General features: G+C 34.5%; 2 protein-coding genes across 5 annotated transcripts in view; both read left to right on the top strand.

The window, feature by feature from the left end:
* IPO11 (importin 11) overlaps positions 1 to 22,467 on the top strand; it is a 135,953-nt gene that overhangs the window by 95,626 nt on the left and 17,860 nt on the right. For 3 of the 4 annotated variants that reach the window (XM_081133639.1, XM_081133640.1, XM_081133638.1), the window contains 2 exons: positions 178 to 291; positions 5,538 to 5,659. In XM_081133639.1, coding sequence (XP_080989765.1) covers positions 178 to 291; positions 5,538 to 5,659 — 236 coding nt within the window. Of the gene's footprint in view, positions 1 to 177; positions 292 to 5,537; positions 5,660 to 14,604; positions 15,593 to 22,467 lie in introns of those variants that run through there. The other variant, XM_081133641.1, reaches the window with a different exon arrangement.
* On the top strand, positions 12,945 to 15,457 carry LRRC70 (leucine rich repeat containing 70; the record flags this gene model as incomplete). The annotated part of the gene is given in 6 exon segments (XM_081133642.1): positions 12,945 to 13,050; positions 13,556 to 13,883; positions 13,885 to 14,103; positions 14,105 to 14,372; positions 14,376 to 14,745; positions 14,748 to 15,457. Coding segments are annotated over 5 exon segments (1,884 nt in total). The 5' UTR covers positions 12,945 to 13,050; positions 13,556 to 13,566.

Below are 22,467 nucleotides of genomic sequence, written 5' to 3'. Positions count from 1 at the left end.
ATATATTTAGTAAGTTAGAGGCAGGCTAAGTATTGACAGTTCATTCTAAAGAAGCACTATGAAGGACAATATTATTATTTCAGATCCCTGTTGACTGTTGCCATGTCAGTGATTATTTATAATTGTTTATACTGTACCTTAACACAATTTTACATGTGCTGTATTTTAACTGTACAGAGGTATCCTGTAGTGATGTCAACGTATCTCGGAGTTATGGGTCGAGTCTTGCTACAAAACACTAGTTTCTTTTCTTCACTTCTTACTGAGATGGCACGTAAATTTAATCAGGAGGTAAGAATCTGGTTTTTTAAATTGAAAGACATCTTTATCTAGATAAAGATAGGAAATAATTTGGTGAAATAATGATTCTATAAATCTTACTGTATTTAAACTTTTATATTTTAAATCTCTAATAACGTATGTTTTACCTATAATTTGGGAGAAGAAAAAAATCTGGTAATGGCAGTTGAAACATATTTTCTTCTCAAAATGGGCAATTTTATTCTACTTCGTTATAGGCATACATTAAATGAAATGGATACATATAATCATGTACAGTTGTTGTTTCATTTCTTTAATTAACTTGTTCTTAATGCCATGCAATGAGTTTTCATTATCATTATTGTGGGAAATGAACTTTTCCCCCAAGGCTATTTAGAAAATACTGTAATTGAAACCAATTGCTGAAATAAGTATGAAATAGGTTCTTAAGTGAGTTTGTTACTTTAAAATGTGGTTTTTATGTTGTAAGTTATTAGCCTGCTAAGATTTATAAAAAAAAGAAGCCGAATGTACTTGATTGACATCTCTAGAATGTAGGCAGTTTGTGAAATCTTTTGTTTTCTGGCCATTAAACAAATATATTTCCACTTTAAACAAATCCAGAGTAAGGAAGTACAAATTTTAGAATGCATATAGTTTTTCTAAAATTGGACTAATCTAATTAGAGATACCAGCCTTTGTTTTGATGGATAGGAGAGATTTTTCATTAGCTTTATTAAATGTAACTGTGATGGGTTAATGTTAAACAGTTGAGAGTTTATTCAGTTGAGTTCAGCAAAATTTGTTGAGTGATTTTAATAATATATTTAACAATAATATACATTTCATGTGTTATTTTAAGTCCTCACAGTGAGATGATTTATATTTTCATCTCGCACATGAGAAATCTGAGGGTTAGAGAGCTTTCGTAACTTGCTCAAGTTTGCATAGCTAGTGAATGTGGTAGAGTTGGTATACAAACCCCAGCAACCTAACTTCAGAGCCTGGTATCTTAGTGGATGACTTTTATAGACATTAGAGATATCAATGGTCTAAATATCCCAAACAGTGTTTAGAAGGGCTAGAAAAGCTTTTAATGTAATTGTACTAAGTTTAATGAAAGATAAGAGGCAATTTATGATTAAGACCATTAAGAGAAATGATCACGTATTGACTCTACAGGTTTCCTAGTGACTATATACTTAGGAAATTGTTGAAAATATTTGATGTCTTTTTTATTGTAAAATCTTGACTCAAACTGTAGTATTCTTCAGCTAGTGTCAGCAGCATTAAAGGATCATACTTTTAATTTTTAAATTTCAACAAATAATTTAGGAATTATTATTTTGTGAGTGTGAAATAAGTTAATACTTTTATTTTCAAAACATCAAGTAATTTTGCAAGTAAATGATCTGATGCTGTGCTCAAAGTTATTGTGGAAATGTTGATACATCTTGATAAGGTTTGGAAACATCAGAGAGTATTCTTCATTACCTGTTAATACATTGTTTCTTTGCATCTCAGTTTTCATATACTGCAAGAAAGCTATCAACATTTGCTTTGCCCGGCTGGGCGTGGCTCAGCGGTTGAGCGTGAACCTAGGATCCCTGCGATCGGGGTTCGATTCCAGGTCAGGGCACATGCCCGGGTTGCAGGCTCGATCCCCAGTCAGGGGCATACAGGAGGCAGCCGATCAATGACCCTCTCATCATTTGATATTTCTCTCTCTCTCTCTTTCCCCCTCCCCCCCCTTTCCTCTCTCTGAAATCAATAAAGATATATTTTTAAAAAACACACAAAAAACCCCCAAACATTTGCTTTATTAGTAGTACATTTGAGGGAGGATTGAAAAGGAAAAGTAGAATTATGGCCTCATTGGAGGTCACAGCAACTTCCTCCTTTGGTTTTAGCTGACACACCCATTCACACATTCCTTGAAATTCCTCCTTCCTTTAGGTTCCAGGACACTCTAGGTTACTCTCTGATTTCCTTCTTGGCCTCATTTGATGGTTTCTGTTTTTCACTCTCTTGTAAATCATGAGCTTCTTCTAAGAATCAATTAGCCTTTGCTCTTCTCCAGCCATAGTCACTCCTTTGAGGTAGGCCAACTCTGACCTTTCCCTTAAAATCCAATCCAATGTTTTCATCTCAAGGTATCTGTCTTCTTTGAGCACTCAGTCCTGTGGCATTTTTTTCTTTTGAGTGTTGATGGTACTTATTATCTATATCTCTCTCATTTATTCAACAGTTTTTTAATCTTTTATTGTAAAGCAGCTTTCCAACCCCCATTGTTTTTCCCCATGGCTTTAACTTACTGGAGAGCCTGGGCCAGTTGTACCAAAGAGCTCTGTCTAAGGTATGTCTCAGTGTTAACTTATTCCTTCATCTCCTGTATTTTTGTAAACCAGCACACTAAATCCATCTTCTCTTTATCTCCATTGCTGTTGCATAGCCTACATCCTTATCTCATCACTGGATTACTATCACTTCCAGTCTTTCTTCCATAGGTCAACAGAGTGAGCTTTCAGATTAAGCTGCAGAATTGCTTAACTTGCCTGTCTTCTCCATTTTACTGTGAGCTCCAAGGTCACAAAGCTAGGAGATGCTGGAGTTGGGAAAATGCATCATATTTCTTTGTTGATAGTCTCATGTGTCTTCAAGGGTAGGTACTCTAGTTGATGATACAAGTTCTGGAGGCTCAGAAGTCCAAGATCAGGGTTCCAGTATGGTCAGATTTTGGTGGAGGCTCTTTTCCAGGTTGTGGACTGCTGACTTCTTACTGTGTCTTCACATGGTAGAAAAGCAGAAGTTATTAAAATGATTTGATAATGATTTGTTCTGCCATTTATATAATTTGATAAGCAGTGTTACAATATCTATTTATATAAAGATAAGACCTTAAATTTTTAAATTTATATTTACTTTTTTTGTTTTGTTTTTTGTTTTTTTTTAAATGTATCTTTATTGATTTCAGAGAGAGGAAAAGAGAGGGAGAGAGACAGAGAAACATCAATGATGAGAAATCATTGATCAGCTGCCTCCTGCACGCCCCTGACTGGGGATCAAGCCCACAACCCGGGCGTGTGCCCTGACTAGGAATCGAACCCTGATCGCCTGGATCCTAGGTCGACGCTCAACTGCTGAGCCACACCCAGCTGGGCTATATTTACTTTTGATTTTAAAATATTTTTAAGTATCATTTTACCTCAAGTTATTGTTAGTAACAGCATGAATTGCATCTGGCAAGTGTATGTTTGCATGAATGGGGAAGATCTGAAACTACAGCCTTCCTTGTTCTTCCTTTCTTGAAAGGAAATTTGCTCCTGTGCAATCCTATACTTAACATCAACTTTATACCCAAAATGACATTCTTTGCTTAACCGGAACTGAGTAACTAATGGATAGTTCTTTAGGTGCTGTTGCATTTGAAAAATAGATGAGAATGAGCCACCTCCATTGGGCTAAGTATCATAATATAGAGAAATGAGGACCTGTGTTAGATGCTGGGGCTACTCCAAGTTCATTGGCAGTATGAAAGATTGAGGAAAGTTGCTGTCATTGGTTCAGACTTATTTCTGACACTGTATTTAGGCCACAAGCTTTTCATGCATTACTTCTTATCTTTTCTCTTTTTACTTTTAATTGTGAAGAGGAAATGAAATGCTTTTCACAAAGTATTTGACCGAAAAAAAGTTGTCAAGCCATCATGCTTGAGTGTGGAGACTAGGGGAATGGAAGTGAGTTCAGATGGCTACTTTTAAGTGTGAGTACAGATGTAAAGGACGTCAGAAGTATGTCAGTAATTAAATAGGTCTAGGCGGATGAGTTCCATTGTGTCCAGAGAGCTTTGAAGCAAGCAAGAACGAGTTTAAGTGTTCTGTGAGTTCATGGTGGCATCTTATGACACTTTACAGAGTTGGGGGAAATCAAGTGTAAATAATTGTCTTCAAATATTAAGCATTTTCTTGACTTTTATTATTTTAAAAAATGTGTGGAAGCATTTTTTGGAAAAAATGTAGAAGCACAAAGGTACATAAGTGTGAGAACTTAAGGTTGATTTTAGGTACCAAATCCATAAGGTAGCATTTTGATATTAAATGCATTTTTTAAAAGGTGCTAGAAGTGAATGAGTGTTTATAAGTAAATCCTGATATCCACTTTCAATCCACTTTCAATTTAGTTGTATCTTACTTTATAGGTTCTAACTGTATCAGTCAGGGTTCTCCAGAGAAGTGTGTGTACATGCACACGAGACATTTTAAGGAATTAGCTCACATGATCGTAGGACTGGCAAGTTCTAATTTTGTAGGGCAGGCTGAAAACTCAGGATTTCTATGTTACAGTCTTTTTATTTTATTATTTTATTTTTATTATAGTTGACATATTATGTTATTAATCATTTTATATACCTTACAGAGTGATCACCACAGTAAGTCTAGTAACCACCTGTCACTGTACATAGCTATTATGATATTATTGACTGTATTCCCTATGCTGTATATTATATCCCTGTGACTTATTTTTTAACTGGAAGTTTGTACTACTTAATCCCCTTTCCTCTTCTCTCAAGCCCCTACCTCCGCTCCTCTCTGCAATCATCGTTTTGTATGTATGAGTTTGTTTCATTTTGTTCATTTGTTTTGTTTTTACGTATAAGTGAAATCATATGGTGTTTGTTTTTCTCTGTCCAACTTCACTTAACATAATACTCAAGGTCCATCCATATTGTCGCAAATGGCAAGATTTCATTCTTTCTTATACTTGAGTAATATTCCGCTGGATATATGTACCACATTTTCTTTATTCATCTATTGATGGATAGTCTTGAAGCAGGATTTCTTCTTTTCTGGGAAAACTTAGTTTTTGCTCCGAAGACTTCTAACTGATTGAATGAAACCCAACCCACATTATGTAGGGTAATCTCCTTTACTTAAAGTCAACACATTGTAAATGTTAGCCATAGCTATAAACACTTTTACAGCAGCATCTAGACTGGTATTTGAACAAACTACTGGACACCTTAGCCTAGCTGAGTTGAACAAGTCTGTTTAGTTCTCAGAATTAATTGACTCTCGAGATTAATTAAAGTTGAATTCTGGTTTGCTTAAATTATTCCTTTCCGACTCAAGACTTGCCCTAACTTCTTATATTCTAATTCTGTGGTTGCTGGAATTGAACTTTAACTATGCCTCATGAGGTTTTAGCCTGTGACAGTACTTATCCACAAGTAAATAGTACTTCAGGTATTTTGAGATGATTCTTGGTCTTTCTTTCAGATGGACCAGCTTTTGGGAAATATGATTGAGATGTGGGTTGATCGTATGGACAACATTACTCAGCCTGAAAGAAGAAAACTTTCAGCTTTGGCTTTGCTTTCTCTTCTGCCATCTGATAATAGGTGAGGAAATGTTTTCTTAAAATTTGTTTCTTTAAAGCAGTAAAATATTAGCACTGTTTTGGCTATTTGTATTGCTGTGTGTTTCTTGGCAGTGTCTTTTAATTTGTATATATGCTGATTTTGTTAGTAGATAATGATGTGACCAGTGTTAGCCTAGATCTAAAAATCTGTGAGTGGGCTCTGCAGTTTAATGGTCATATTCATTTTACCAATTTATTTATTCTTGTCTGAGTTTCCCTTTTTTTTTTTTAATAACCAGATTTTATTTAGACTTATATTATGTCCTCTTTTTATATAGATATATTAAATATAAAATATTTTCAGTGTCAGTAGCACTTCATAAAATATATTATTCTGGTAATTCAAAAGTATGCTACATAATTTTTATTTATTTTGGGTTATATATAAAGAAGCTTGCAAGTTGTTTTTTTCCTTCTGTCATAGATAAAGTCATTATATTATACTTTACAAACTTTGTTAAAATTCTCATTTTTATAAAGAAATACAAAATGCTTTGATTTAGAAATTTAAGGAAAAATATGTTTCTTTGTTTTTATTCTTGTCTTTGTGGAGTTGGCATTATATGACCCCCCCCCCCTTTTTGGTACTTTTAATTTTAAGTGGCATAGAGGTGGTAGGGTAGGCCTTACGACTTGACAATATGAGAATAATGATAATATATTAGATCTTCATGTCTTAGGAAATTTTTATAGCATATGCATCCTAGTGATAAAATAAATCCAGTTAGCTTAGAAATTCTTCATAAAAAAGTATGCATTATTTATTTCTAGTATGATAATTTGGATTAAGAACATAGGCAATTGTTTTGTCCTCACACCATAACAATAGTTAATAATTATTGAGCACTTCCTTATATTTTACTAAGTGCTTTGCATTTATATCATTTAATTTTAAACACAGTTCTGAGGTGTAGGCATTATTTTCTTTTTATAGAACAAATAAATAGCTTAAAAATGTTAAGTAACTTGCCTAGGGTCTGGCATATGGCATATCATAGAGCAAATTTTGACCTTGGGCAGCTTGAAGCCAGTGTTTGCTCTTTTAACTACAGATGTTGCTACTTCTCAGGTGGATTTGCATAAGACTTGTATATTTCCTCACTGTGAAACGGAGTGGCATCTTATTTATTTTTGGAAGCCAAATTCTAGCTACCTCCATTTTAACTTATTGCTGTTTCCCTTTTTCTTAGTGGAGAAACAATGACTTGAGAATTATTCAGGTGTTTAAAATGGAAATGGTAAAGAACTTTGTCGTTGGCAATATTCAACACTATGTAAACATTTCTTGAATAAATTAATGAATGGAAAAATATTAAAGTTAATAAAGCATGTCAGAGATTTTTTCTAATATAGAGATTATTTTGGGTAAACTAGAAGTGATATAGGTTAAGAAGTATAGAAAGATATCTAATTATATCTAAAGCATTTGCTTACATTTTTTATGAAAATACTATTAGCTTCATTATTTAATTTTATCTGTGTAGTTCAAAAATATTTTATAAATTAGTTGTGGAAATAGTTGGCTTCTGTAAGGAAAATATAAAGCTTCTATAAGTCTAAGGAATACTTAGACTGGGGCTATGTCAACCTATATAAATTGAAGGGCACACTTCATTAAGACTTGTAATTCAGATTTAAAGGTTGTGAGGAGATAGCTTTGTATTAGTAAGATCAGATCTTATTTTTGTTTTTAAAATGAAGCAAGTATTAAAAAATCTATTGGGCAGTAATGAATTCATGTCCTTTTAAGGGTACCAAGAAAAGCTTGAATAATGTGGAAATAGAATTTTAAAGATAATAATTTAACTTTAAAATGTCCTTAATGGATTACTGGCTAAAGAAGCATTGATAGATACAGAAACTTACAATCTTAAAAACAAAAAAAACCTAATTGCTCTAGAAGTTTGCCATATAGTCATGGGCCCATGACATAATTTAGGAAGATTTATATTCACATACTTTAGTGGACAGTAATGTTGACATTGAAGTCAGCAGTTTTATCATTCGCTGTCATGATCTTTCTTCTACTTATAACTACATAGTTATTGGAATTTGGGGGAAGTTTTCTCTTTCCACATCCCCAGTGATGTTTCCTGGTTAATTTCCCATTCCTGTTCTTTTAGACTTTGCAGTGTAACATTTCCCTTGCCTAAAATAAGCAAGTCTAGAGAATAATATTTATAATAATTTTCTTAATCAGACTAAATTGGGAAATGTTATTTTCTTCTCCTTTCATTCTAATGGATTTTCAAATGCAGAAATACACTGTTCTGAAGCAGGGTTTCTCAGCGACAGTACTAGTGACATTTTGAGTCAGATGGCTATTTGTTGTGGGGCGATCCTCTGCATTGTAGGATACTTATTAGCAGCATCCTGTGGCCTCTACCCACTAGATGTGCCGGGAGAACCTTCCATCTCCAGTTTAGAATCACTGCTCTAAAGAATGACTATTTACAAAACTATTAAACTCTTTTACCCTAATCTACTACTACTGGATCAGAAATTTGATAGAAGACTGTAGACTTTATAACCACACTCAAATCCTGGTGCCATTCACTTGTGAATGACAGTGGCCAAGTAATTTAACTTTCCCATGCCTAAGTTTCCTTGTTTTTAAATGAGGATGCTAGTAGCACCTTCCCGATGAGGGTACTGTGAAGATGAGTTTCCGTGTGTACAGTAGGCTGTTGGGATCGACGAGTTAGCTGCCTTTCTCTGTTCTTCCTTGCCTCCTTCCCCACCCACCACCATCTAATTATCTTAATACAGAGTTCTAAAAGCTTAAGTCTCGGTTCCTGCATTCATTTTAAATTCAGTACATTTTGAGTATCTGTACCTGTTTATTAATTAATTTAAAAAATGTGTGTCAACCACCTACTCCTAAGGAATGTCACCTTCTGCTTGATGATGTACTTTAGTATTGTGCATTATCACCAACTTAGTGGTATATGAATTTGCTTACGTCTACTCTGTACAGTCCTGTTGTATCTTCTTGGTCACTTCTTGTTGCATCTTAATGGTGCAGTCTTTTTCTTTTTTAATTGCGCAGTACAACTTCTTGTGTCCTTCTGTTTTAGTGTTTCTTTACCTGTAATAATTCCAAGTTTGAATTTTCTCCCATTTTTAGGATCTATAATATTTCTGAATAGAGGAAGTAAAGTTTTCTTCAGCTAATTTTTATGTGAAAATAGCATAACTTACATATGCCTTTTTTTATGTTTTCCAAAGAGTTTTCCTCCAAAGGCATAGATGAAGCAGAAATTGTTACTTGTAGATGAGAGGAATCCAACTTCCCTTTTATCTGTTCTCTAAAATAGCAATTTATCCTCCATCTTTAAAGACACTTTTTTTTTTTTTTTTTATAATGCAGTTCTAAGAGTTTCAGATGTGAATAAGTATTCTCTGAGAGCAACTGTTTTAAGAATTTTAAATTTCACTTTTTTTTTAGATGTAAGGAAATCACCAGTGTGGGCGTTCTGTTTTGTTTTTAAGTTGATTCTATTAGGATGACATTGGTTCATAGGACAGCATAGGTGTCAGGTATGGGTTTCTACGTTATAAACCAATGTGGGATATTTAACATAAGCTAACTGATTACTTCAAACAGAGAGGGACGGAGCAGCAGAGCATTTGAGTGTATAACGGCCTGCTTCCTGAGAGAAATTGCATTTCAATAAAATCCCTTCAATGTCAGGTCTACTAAACCTGCTTGGATTGGACACTTAGTACCTCTCCATAATTCTCATTTATCTCAAGAATAACATATATAATATCATCATTTAGAAAGTTATTATTTAAGAGTTAAGATAACTTTCTAAGTCATTTTATAACTTTTAAAAGTGTTAGGCTAATAGTATCATGATAAGTTCCAAAGAGTAGTATTTTTGGTATAGTTTACATATAGTTGAATGAAAGGCAGTTTGCATTTTTAAAATTATGGACATGTTGTCATTCACCGTGTCCTGGATGCAGGTTATTCAATAAATAAATTGGTACCACAAAAAAAAAAAAGAAAAAAGAAAAAAAATTATGAACCTGTTGTTTTACCTGAATAATGCTGGTTTAAACTGGCTCTTCCTAAGTGAGTATTTAACATGATCAAATTTTTATTTTCATCCCCTAAAAGAGGATGTGTCTTTTACACCTACGTCATGTTTTCTTATTTAGAATTTTATAGTATTTTCTTTTATCTGTAAATCCTTAATCTAATACTTCAGCTTTTCTATAGTAAAAATTAGTTCTCAATTTTTTGTCTTTCACAAGAAAAATGTCTTAGAAACATCTTTGTGTGTGTGTTAACAGCCTTACTGAAATATAGTAATTCACAGACCATACAATTTACCCATTTAAAATGTACAATTCAGTAGTTTTTAGTATATCCACAGAGTTGTGCAACTATCACCACAGTTAGCTTTAGAACATTTTTATTATCCCCAAAGAAACCATGTACTCTGCCAGCCCTCATTGTCTCATTCTTCCCTAGCCCTAGGAAACCTCTAATCTACTTTCTGTTTCTATAGGTGTGCCTAGTCTAGACTTTTCCTACAAATGGAATCCGACAGTATGTGATCTTTTGTGACTGGCTTATTTAATTTAGTATGTTTTCAAGGTTCATCCGTTTTGTAGCATGTATCAGTATTTTGTTTCTTTTCATCGCTGAGTAATGTTCTCTTGTACAGATACATACCACATTTTGTTTATCTGTTCATCAGATGATGGACATTTGAGTTGTTTCTATGTTTTGGCTGTTATTAGTAATGCTGGTATTATTTGTGTGCTTTCCTATCTCTTGGGTATTGCTAGTTCATATGGTGACTCTGTTTTACTTCCTGAGGAACTGCCAGACTCTTTGAAAGTGGTTTTACCATTTTACATTCCCACCAGTAGTGTATAAGAGTTCTGATTTCTCCATGTCCTTGTCAATACTGTATTATTTTTTATTATAGCCATGTTAGTGGTTGTGAAGTGGTATCTCATTGTGATAGATACATCTTTTTACTGGTTCTGCCATTCTCTTACTCACCTTTGGGGCTCTTAACTTGACACAAAGACTTTTGACTATTAGTTGATTGATTACCCTGAGCTGATTTGGGAGAAAAGCATACAGATTTAATATGTTTTACATGGCATGGCGTCTTCATGCAGAAATGAAGCCCCAAATAAATTGTTAAACCTGTGTGTTTTTATGGGTTTGATGCAGAGTGGATGCAAAGTTGTGGAAAGATATGATAAGGGCAAAGGGTATGAGGTAAGTGTAGTGAAGTGGAGAAAAGTGTGTAAGACCCGTTTCTTTGGATTCTGCTGAGAGTCCTTTTGTGTTTGGAGATAAGGATGCTCCTTTCCTCCCAATACAGAGAGAGCACCTCTCACATGAAGGTTTTATAACCTGCTTCAGGGGTGAAGGGCAGAGGGTTGGGGGTGTGGCTAGTAATTGGGGAGGTCAGAGAAAGAGATCTTTCTGCTTCTGCTGTTTTCTTAAACTCCTTTAGCTTAAGATATGCAATATGCCAAGGTGCTATATTTTGGGATACTGTGTCCTGAACCCCATAAGTTGTATGATGCAGTTGAAAAACCCATGAGACATACTTAATTCCACTTTGCATGTTACTGAAAATACGAAACAAGACGGACTTGAGAAACATAGTTCCGGTTCCATCTTTACTGAATTCATGTCATTTTTCATTCATTTGTTGTTGTTTTTTGGTTGCTGTTTTCTTATTTCTTCATAAAATAAAAATAAAAATAACAATAGCCAGCCACAAAGGATATTTGTGAGAATTGTAAATCCTTTAATAAAGATTTGATTTTTTTATTGTCATATAAAGATTGTGCCTTGGTATTATACCACATTCTTAATATGGAAATAATTCAGATCATTATCTGATGTAATTGTTGTCTTGATGTGAAGTAAAGGTGCTTTAATATTGAAAGGGAATTATAGTGTACAATTATATATCATTGATATTTTAAGAATAGTGTATTGGTAAGATTAATAAAAGTCAGAATCAGAAAACCTAAGCAGTCAGCTTTTTGGAAAATTATGACTAAACAATTAATAGTCAGTTCTTTAAATCCTTACCATGGAATATTACATTATAGCCTTGGCTGAGTAGCTCAGTTGGTTGGAGCATCATCCTGTACCCCAAAAGTTTGCAGGGTTGATGCTCAGTCAGGGCACATACCGGGGTCTCAGGTTCGATTCCTGGTGGTGGTGGGGGCGGGGGGCATGCATGCGGGAGGGTGGCCGATTGATGATTCTCACATCTGTGTTTCTTTCTCTCCCCCTCCCCCCCCTTCTAAAATCAGTGAAAAGGTATCTTTGGAGGAGGATTAAAAAATATATGTATATGTTATATTATACACATTTATCCTAAAACTTACTCAGATTTGTTTGTGTGTGTGTGTATGTGTGTGTGTGTAGTAAAATGTCGTTAAAGGGCCTCTTTCACTCTCTCCAACTTTTTGTCCCAAAAGATAAACTTTGTCAGTTATTTGGTATGCAACTTGATATCATTATAGATCCTAAGGCATATACTTTAACATATAGGGTGGGGCAAAAGTAGGTTTACAGTTCGTATGGAAAATAATACAATAATTTATAAATAATACAAGAATAAACTGTGTTTTGTGCACTTAAAACTGTAAACCTATTCTGCCGTATCTTGTATTAAGGTACTAATTTGATAGTATTCAATATTTTTTAACCCCCAATTTTTTTTGAAAAATTAAAACAAGAGCATAGAGAATAGTGTAATATTTGTGCTCACTATTCTAAATTGCTTATTTTGCTACCTGTTTTTTTAAGGAATGAAACAAAGTTGAAGTTCCTAATATGTATTCAAAACATGATAAATGTTTTATGCATTTAAAAATTCGCAAAATTATATTACTCTATTTACATCTTATTTCAGCTTGCTTTTTCCACTCAGTAGCTGATGTTGATGTATACAGTGTTTGCTCATTCTGAAAGTTTTAAATTTTTGTTTTTCCTTTAAAAAAAACACCTTTTTAAAAAAATTATGCAGTATTTAAGTGTGTGCATTAGGAAAACTCAAATTAACTGCATTCTGAAAAATAAGTTCCTGAGATTTCCTTTCAACAATATCTTTTGAAACACAGATAAAATTACTTCCTGTCTCTTAGTTTCCTGTATCCATGGCAACCCCTGTTTTACACACTGACTGTGGAGGAACCAATGTGAAGAGTGGTGTTTCCTGAGCAAACTGTGACTTAAAAAAAAAAAAGGTAGATGGGTGGAGGTCAGCCGCTCCGCAGAAAGAAATGGCGCTGAGAAATTTCTCTCTTCAAATTTAGAAAGAAAACCTTTACTTGAGTCAGCTGAGTGCTAATAGTATGAATTTCCTGTTCTTGGTAAGACTGTTTATTTAAATATGAACTTTTAGCTGAATCAAAAAATAATTTGGTTTGTGAAAAACTGTAGCTTCAATAGTGTTTAATTTTTTTTGTAATGAATTTGTGTTTTTATAAATTTTAATGTTATTTAATTGATACTGGCTTTAAGTTGATAAAGGAACGTGTTATATCCAAAGACTGGTATTTCTGCATTATCATTTGTCACTTTTGTTATCGTCGATTGTAATATTTTAAATGAACTTAGCAAACATTTTATTTTGCAGTTCATTAAGTTTGAGTTACCATTTTGTCAAACAGTGGGTTAATGGCCTGGAGTGCTAATAGTCCTAGAACATATTCCAAACTCATTATTTTATGCTATCATCATAGTATGATTTATGTGTACTTACTATTATTGGCTGGTTCTAATAAAAATAAAACAGAATACAGAATTCCTGGCATTATAAAACTTTCATTTTAAGAACTTTTTGATTATTTAAAGTTTTACTTTCTCTTTTTATAGCTCATTCTGATATGAACAGAAAATCCAAGAACAGGGCTATGTGTGGATTACATTTCTCTCTGCCTTGCCAGCAACTCTTTCTTCTTGTTACCTGCAATCCTGTATTATTATTCCATAAAGAGATACTTGTAACTGTGTCTGTTTGCCAGCTCTGCACTGGGAGACAAATTAATTGCCATAACTTAGGCCTTTCAAGTATTCCTAAGAATTTTCCTGAAAGTACAGTTTTTCTGTATCTGGCTGGAAATAATTTATCTCATATAAATGAAAGTGAATTAACAGGACTTCATTCTCTTGTAGCATTATATTTGATTAATGCTGGCGTTGTGTGTGTATCCAAAAGCCTTTGTTCACTTGAGGCGCCTCTATTTCCTATATCTAAATAATAATTTTATGAAACGCTTGGATCCTGGAGTATTTGAGGGGCTTTCCAATCTTTGTAATTTATACTTACAGTCTAATCAAGTATCCTTTGTTCCAAGAGGAGTATTTAATGGTCTAGTTTCAGTTCAGTACTTAAAGTTACAAAGAAATCACCTCACTGTCTTTGAGTGGTACCTTTGTTGGTATGATTGCTGTTCGGATACTTGATTTATCAAACAATAAAATTTCCAGGATATCAGACGCAGGCTTTCAACATCTTGGAAACTTGGATTGTTTGTATCTAGAAGGTAATAATTTAACAAAAGTACCATCAGATGCTTTTGAAGTACATAAGAGTCTTAACAGACTTTCTTTGTCTCATAACCGTATTAAAGCAATGCAGCCCTTTGCATTTAAAGGACTTGTCAACTCAGAATATTTGCTTATGAAAAACTGAAGAATTAAAAACATTACTACGGATGGGTTTAGTGGAATTAATAGTCTTAAACATTTGATCTTAAGTCATAATAATTTAGAAAATTTAAATCCTGACACATCTAGCTTGCTAAAGAATTTAATTTACCTTAAGTTAGACAGAAACAAAATAATCAGCATTGATAATGACACATTTGAGAATGAGGGAGCATCTTTGAAGATCCTTAATCTGTCATTTAATAATCTTACAGACTTACATCCAAGGGTCCTTAAGCCATTGTCTTCATTGACTCATCTTCAGGCAAACTCTAATCCTTGGGACTGTAACTGCAAACTATTGGGCCTTCGCGACTGGCTAGCATCTTCAGCCATTACCTTAAACATCTATTGTCAGAACCCCCATCCATGCGCTGCAGAGCATTGCATTATATTAAGTGGACTGACGGTACAGATTGCGTTACATCTTCGACAAATATATCCAGAGCTTGGGCTTTAAAATCTCTTCATATTCGTCACAAGACCACTGCGTTAATGATGGCCTGGCATAAAGTAACCACAAATGGGAAACATTTGGAAAATACTGAGAGCGTTTCTTTCGGGGAACAGATTCATACTTCACCTTCCAGTAGATTTTTTCAAGAGAGTACCTTTGTTAACTCACTAGAGACTACTGCAGTGTTACCTGTGCAGATACAGCTTACTTCTTCTGTTAACTTGAACTTGGAAAAAACCAGCGCTCTACCAATCGATGCTGCTTCAGTATCAGGGAAAACATCTCTGATTTGTACACAAGAAGTTGAAAGGTTAAATGAGGCTTTTGACATTTTACTAGCTTTTTTTATCTTAGCTTGTGTTTTAATCATGTTTTTAATCTACAAAGTTGTTCAATTTAAACAAAAACTAAAGACACCAGAAAACTCAGGGGAAAATAGACTTGAATACTACAGCTTTTATCAGTCTTCAAGGTATAATGTAACTGCCTCAGTTTGTAACACTTGCCCAAATTCTCTCGAAAGCCCTGGTTTGGAGCAGATTCAACTTCATAAACAAATTGTTCCTGAAAATGAGGCCCAAGTCATTCTCTTTGAACATTCTGCTTTATAATTCACCTAAATAGTGGCTGTAAGAAACTTCAGTGCCATGGACATGAATAAAACTGAAGCCTCTTTGTAGAATTATAAACTTTATTTGGAAATATAATGAATTACATGAAGCTTAGCATTAATAAATAATGTTTTTAACAACTTGTGAATACTGTATTTATTCAGCAAATATTTTCTTTGATGGACATTATATTAAGTAATAATAATAGCTAACATTTCTGTGTACCAAGCGCTATGCTAAATACTTTAGATGTCACATTTAATCTTTAAAAAGCCTTGTAAGATAGTACTATTACATTTGACAGATAAGGAAACCTAGGCAGAGTGAGTTCGAGGAACTCTCACATTCTCACAGCTTGTGACACTGTTCAGGTTTGTCTGACTCCAAAGCCCATGCTTTTAATTTTATGCTGCACTGTTGCCTAGGTGCTAGGGTTATAATTGTGAACAAACACAGTTCCTATTCTTGTTAGAGCTAAAAACCTAGAGGAGGGAACACAGGGGTACTGGACAGGATTGTAAGTATTGCACTTAGAGTGCTGTAGGGCATGAGGTGAGAGGCGGCTTTATGAGAAAAACAACATTGCAACTGGATCATGAAGGATAAATAGGAATTAGCCCAGTGAGAAGAGCTGAGTAATAGGTAGAGGTAACATCATATCAGCAGGGTTGAAGAAAGAAAAAGAATACTGCTTTTTAGGAACTAAAATTCAGTACAACTGGAGCTGCGAGTGGTGGTGTAAGGTTTGCAGCTAGAGAGGTATCCCATGATGAAGGATGTTGTAATTTTTGTGTTTTTCCCTAGGGAGCCATGGAAGGATTTAAGCAATGGAGTGACATCATCAAATTTATTTTTTAGGAAGTGCTCCTGAAAGGAGCAACAAGACTAGAGGATGATTAATTGGTTAGGAATCTGAATCTCGAGTCCAGGGCAGAGAGGATGGATTCTAGAACTACTTTGGAAGTGAGATGAACTGCCTTGGTGGTTGGCTGGTGGGTGGCCGGTGAGGGGAAAAATAAACAATGTTAGGTTTTTTGCTTAGGCAGCTTTATGCGGCATTCACTGAGCAAAGGAAGCAAGAGGAGTAGAGATATGAGCGGGGCAAAATTAAGTGTTCAATTATAGATATATTGAATTTGAGAGTCACATTGGATCTGTAAGTGAAAATATCCAACAAGCAGAAGATAGGGAGTGGGATCTGTCTGGTAAAGATGAATTCTAACCTTACATCTGTCCAGCACACTGGAATTATATGATACAGCCTTAACAGTGATTTTGGGAGACGGGTAAGTGAGGAAGAAAAAGATGAAAGAGCCCTGAGGAGATGTTAGTAGCCTTGACCAAGAATCTTTAATGTAGATAGATGGTCATTGAAGTCATGGAGGCAATGTAATGTTTTTCTCTATTAGCCTAAGGTAATACTTGTGTAGCACTGTCCAGGATATTAAGTATACTAAGTGCCCATACTGGATCTGTTAATAGTGACCTGACCTACAAATATGTATTAAAAATTTCCTCTTGAACATATATTTCATGTCTGTACTATTTTTCCTTTTCCCCCAAGTTTTCTGTGTTTTTTTGTTTTTTATCATTAAAAGTTATTACTATTCCTTTGAAATTAGCCTGGAAGAATCTGGGAGTGTTTAAAGTAAATGGTAATTATGGAGTTTGTTTTGTGAAACTGAAATAATTATAAGGTGTGCTGTGTTACCCATTGTACATAAAGTGCTTCTCACACTCAGAATCACCTGGAAATCTCAGTAAAACACAGATTGCTGTCCCCACTCCTTCCAGAATTCTTGATTCAGTAATGGAATGGGATCTGTGAATTTGCACTTTAACAAGTTTGTTGATGCTGCGGGTCTGGGGACCATGCTTTGGGAACGACTGCCATAGGTATTTGAGAGAAAAGCAGAGAGGAGCTTAGAAGCAGTTTTGAGATATACTAGAAGTTGCAGAGAAGTTAAGGCTGCAACCATCTCCCCCCAGGAGTTTTCAATGTTCTGTTTTTTCCTGACTAGTTTAACTTTGTCCTTGATTGTGATTTTAGTAGAAAACGTGAATACATTTCTAAAAAAAATTTGTTCTTACATAAACTACTTGTTTAATTATGGAAGAGTATGTGGTGTTTGTTTCACCTTGAATGACATTTTTAATAATATACATTTTTTGTTGTGTCCTACCAAACCCCCACAACCTCAATTAGGTGTTTGTTTTTTAAATATGTTTTTATTGATTTCAGAGAGAGGAAGGGAGAGAGAGATAGGAACATCAATGATGAGAGAGTCATTGATGGGCTGCCTCCTGCACGCCCCCTGCTGGGGATCGAGCTGCAACCTGGGCATGTGCCCTGACTGGGAATTGAACCTCGATCTTCTGGATCATAGGTCGATTCTCAACCGCTGAGCCACACTGGCAGGGCAGGTTTTTTCTTTAATTACTAAAAGTACATACTCATTGGAAAAAAGAATTCATACAATACAAAAACACTTAAAGTGTAAGTTGAAAACTCTGCCCTGTTCCCCTTCCCCACCACCTAAATCACATCTTCTTAAAGATGATTAGGAGCAGCATAGGTGACTGTTTGCAGTTGGGAAAAATCCATGTAACAAAGTATTTATCTTGATCCTAAAACCATTTTACCCCCAATTTAAAGAAGGTAACTTAAAATTTCTATCAATTTTTTTGTTTTTGTATAATTTCTAATTGATTTACGCTCAACTAAAAAACTTTAATCTCATTAATATCAATTTTTATGTGGAGCTATAGTTGTACACAGTGATATTCATTAAGTGTTCATTCCAGTTTTTGTCAGTAGCCATTTCTTCTATAAATGTTAGCTAGCTCACATTTCACTGTTGTTTGATATTTGCAGTTTTTAAAAAAAACTTAAAATTAATTTGAAGTGACATGTGCATAGAAATTTTCCACTATAATTTCTGTATTTCATTATTTCACATTTTGAACAGCCCCCCTTTGAACTAAACAGTAAAGTTGACACCAAATAATCTTAATTAATTTAACTAAAGAAGCTTGGCTTACTCTAGATTTCTGTATTTCTTTACCATTTCCTAAAGGTTCTTGATTAGAGTACTCAAAAATAGGTAGGCTCTAACTTAAAATAATTATAGTTCAGAAAGATAATTTTAAATATGTTTCCATTTTTTCCATTGAATTTTATAAAAGGTAGTTTAAGATTCCAGGGCATACCCCCAAAAAGTCATCCCTCCCCACACCTCCACACTCCCTGCCACTCTTAACAAATAAATACAGAACTCAGCTACCACTTATTTATAATATTATGAATTTTAAATACATTCAGAATTCCAGCATGGAATTTCAGAAACATGTCTCTTCTGAGATAACTGGGAATGTGTTCCCAGTCCCGTTCTAGCAACAAAACAGGGGCATTTGGTGTCAGATTATCAGTGAGGGCTTCATTGGTATGGGATAGAGACTTCAACAGGGTGAGCAGGAAATAGACGGTTACAGGTGATATAGTGGGAGTCGGGTAAAGGAAGACAGAGGTGTCTTGTGGTCTTCAGAAAGTGAGGGATTTCCAGTGTTTGATAGCTGGAGGCTAAGTGCTAGGGAAAGGGAAAGGGGGCCTTGTACGAGAGTGAGGGATTGGCCTTAAACTGAGAATTAAGGAGCAGGAGAGGATCTCTGGATACCTCTTTGTTTTCCATCAGGTTCTTACTCAGTGGAGTCCTGGACTTTCTCATACACAAAGTTCCAGGGTTACTTTGTTCATTTACTCTGCTTCTTGGCCGCCTGTGTCTTGAGTCAGCAACAGTTAGATTTGTATTCTCTTCTCTCCTTTCACCTTGTATATTTTTAGAGATCCTCTAAGTAGTAGAATTTATTCAGGTATCACCTACACCAATATTAATACATGATAAATATTTACCCTTAGACCACACACAATATTTTAAAACATTTTTATTAATGTATAAACCACATACAGAGGTAGATACACCTGTGTAGCCACCACTCAGGTAAAGAAATAGAGCATTCAGACATAACATATGCGTGCACAGTTCTTGAACTTAGGAGTTATATAAGCACCCAAGTGTTTAATCTTTAAGGTGGAGGGGGACCCACATGAAGTCAGGGCCTTATTTAATTATCTTACTTGTGCCAGAACAATTACAATAAAATCTATCATATTTGTTTTTAAGGGTGGCAAAAATTGGTAGAAGAAAACCTAGAGAACCTTTTAAAATGTCCAACATATACAGTGGGGAGGTCATACCTCAACCCCATAATTACCAAATCCCTAATAAATTCTTTTATGTTTTACAAAACAAGAACTAGTCTGTCAAGTGATTTCTGTAAGCATCCAAAACAAGCATTGCTTGATTGGGCTTCAGCCGAATGTCTTTTCCAAATAGTTTTGCACCAGTCTTCGATCATCTCCTTTTTTAATGGGACCTTAGTATGTATTCATTGGGCAGTGTTTCTTAAAGCATAGTCTTTCTCTTGAAAATCACATAAGATGGCAGTTTCTTTTCATAATTCATTGCAGTTATTTTTTATTATCTTAATAATCACTTTTTTTTTCTTGTGTAGGTGCACCCAAAAAGTTATTTAGGGGAATGGTTTATAATATAAAAACCCTTGTAAGGATCATTGTTGGGTGTAAAAAAATTAAATTTCATTTTAAAGGAACTTAGTGAATTTCCACTATGAATTTTTTTTCCATTCCATTTTTTATTCCATTTCCTTGCCAGTATTTGTCAAGGGAACTAGATTTATTAATACACTTTTCCATGACCATGCAGAGAATTACCGTGTAGAAAGGATATATGTTTCCATTTAAGTGACAAAAGTATTTGTGGCCTTGGTCCTGGAAAATATCTAGAGGGGAGAACAAACAAACTAATTTTAGTGAAAATGTCACCACTTTTGTAGCCTCTGATGTGGTAGAAATTTTGTAATAGGACTGATAAATCAAGGCTTTCTTCTGTTGCCATTTTCTTTCAATCAACTGGTATTCTTTGCTAAATCCTGTTAAACAATATAAGCAAAAAAGTACAGTTAAGAGAATATTTTATTTGGTTGTTGGCTTTTAGTGCTTAAAAACATTTTACTTTTTAAATTACCCTAATTTCACTGACCTCTTATATTTAAGATATAATAATAATGTGAGAATAACTTCAAATATTAAGTGTGATGTACAAATAGTATAATTACAGTCTGGTAAGATCAGAGAAAATTCTAAAGTGATTTATTTCTTCTTGGGCTTGCTACTCTGAAAAACTGTAAATCAATTTTATGTTATGAAACTGTTCAGAAAAGGTAACTGAAAATGCTGTTTCTGCATGCCTGTGTTCCTCTGTCCAAGGGAATTGAGGACGTCATACAGATACGTAAACCCATCACAGAGAAGTCATTTAAGGCACATGCTCTATGCTGATGGGTCAGTTATACAAAAATGGAAATGGTCACTCGAAAAATACCAATGAAAATTGGACAAGGAGGAAGAAATTAGAGTCTTGTTTGCATTCAGTCTAATGTTTATTATTTAGGCTAACCAAATGAATATAACATTTCATGTACTTATGCCCTTGGGGATTAAAATTTTTTCTTTATCTTTGTAAAGGCATTTTGTTTTCTGAACACCCGTGGTTGGCTTCATAAGGATAGGAAAGGACAAGTAATTTTGAGCCTGCATGGTGGTTTAAGTTAGTTGAATAAGCACAAGAAAGGTGGATTTTTTTTTTAAGTACATCTTTTTATAGTGCAAGGAAAAATCACTTTGCATGAAGTTTCTGCAGTTCATATACTATACAGATAGATACTTTTATAGACCCAGAAAATGCTTTAAAGTATCATACCTCTAGTAAGTCCTTAGTCAAGATTAAGAACTATGCTCTTACTCATGTGCATTTTACTGAAAAGACAGATTACTGAAAACTGTGTGAAATTGTTTTAATGATCAAATGTCTTTGCTAAGTACAGTTTTTCATATTCTCGTCTATTCATTTAATGTTTGTGTATGTGTAACATCACTTATCACATACTTGAGAAGGCCTGTCTTCTTTCTGTAGCGTTATTCATGATTTGTGTCTGTGCAGATAAATTAATATATCACCCAAGTCTGTAAAATATGAAAAAAAAAAAGTACTTGTGACAAGTAAAAAGGAAGAAAATGTTCTGGTTACTAATCTTTTCCCCCTTCAGTTTTACTTTCATTCCCTTCATATACGTTCATTCTTCTCTTATCCTTGGTGTTAAACTTTCCTTGCATTTTCTCAAATGACTGTTTAATTTCTTTGTCCTTCCTGCAGACTTTTAGTTCATGATGAGCTCCTGAGCTTGCAGCACAGCTTTTCTCAGCCTTTCCCTCTCAATCATAGAACAGGTAACACTCAAAAGTGCAACACACTTCCCTATGTGCATTCAAAATTGTGTGCGCTGGACTTTAAGCTCCCTTTAGTTTCTGAGTTCCTGAGGTGGCCACCTTTTTTATCCCCAAGGACTATAATGATGGCTGACACATTTTATGGGCTCAGAAAATGTTGACTAAAATGAATCAACTTAACTGTGGCGACCTAGTCATTAGGAAGGGTTAGCTTGGGTAATATGACCACTTTTTCTAATCACTTCTTTCTATTAGTGTTCTGGTATAAGTACACCTCCTATTTATTAATAGTCCACGAGCTAGTCTTTTGAAGTCTGCTCATGGGACTCCATCAAGATGTAAAGTTTTGTCTGCCATATTCAGTAATCATGTTGTTTTGTTTTGCTTAGCTCCAGAGTGGTGTTTTTGTTTGTTTTGTTTTTTACTGTACTATAGAAGCTAGTGTAGAATTTAGCTGATCTTTTCAGAACTCAAGGTTGCTATGTCCTGGTTAATGTGAAATATCACTTCTTAGAAAACACTGGCTTGAGGGGTTAAAAACTGAGTGAGATCTAAAATAATTACATGGTTTCTCTGGCTACTTTCACTTTTCCATGTTATACCCGACACCAGATTTGAATGAATGTGCATGAGAGGACAATTA

This window comes from Miniopterus schreibersii (genome assembly GCF_964146895.1).
Source record: "Miniopterus schreibersii genome assembly, chromosome: 3".
NCBI lineage: Eukaryota > Metazoa > Chordata > Mammalia > Chiroptera > Miniopteridae > Miniopterus > Miniopterus schreibersii.
Note: the sequence above shows the minus strand (reverse complement) of the source record. Positions and strands in the feature narration are given on the sequence as shown.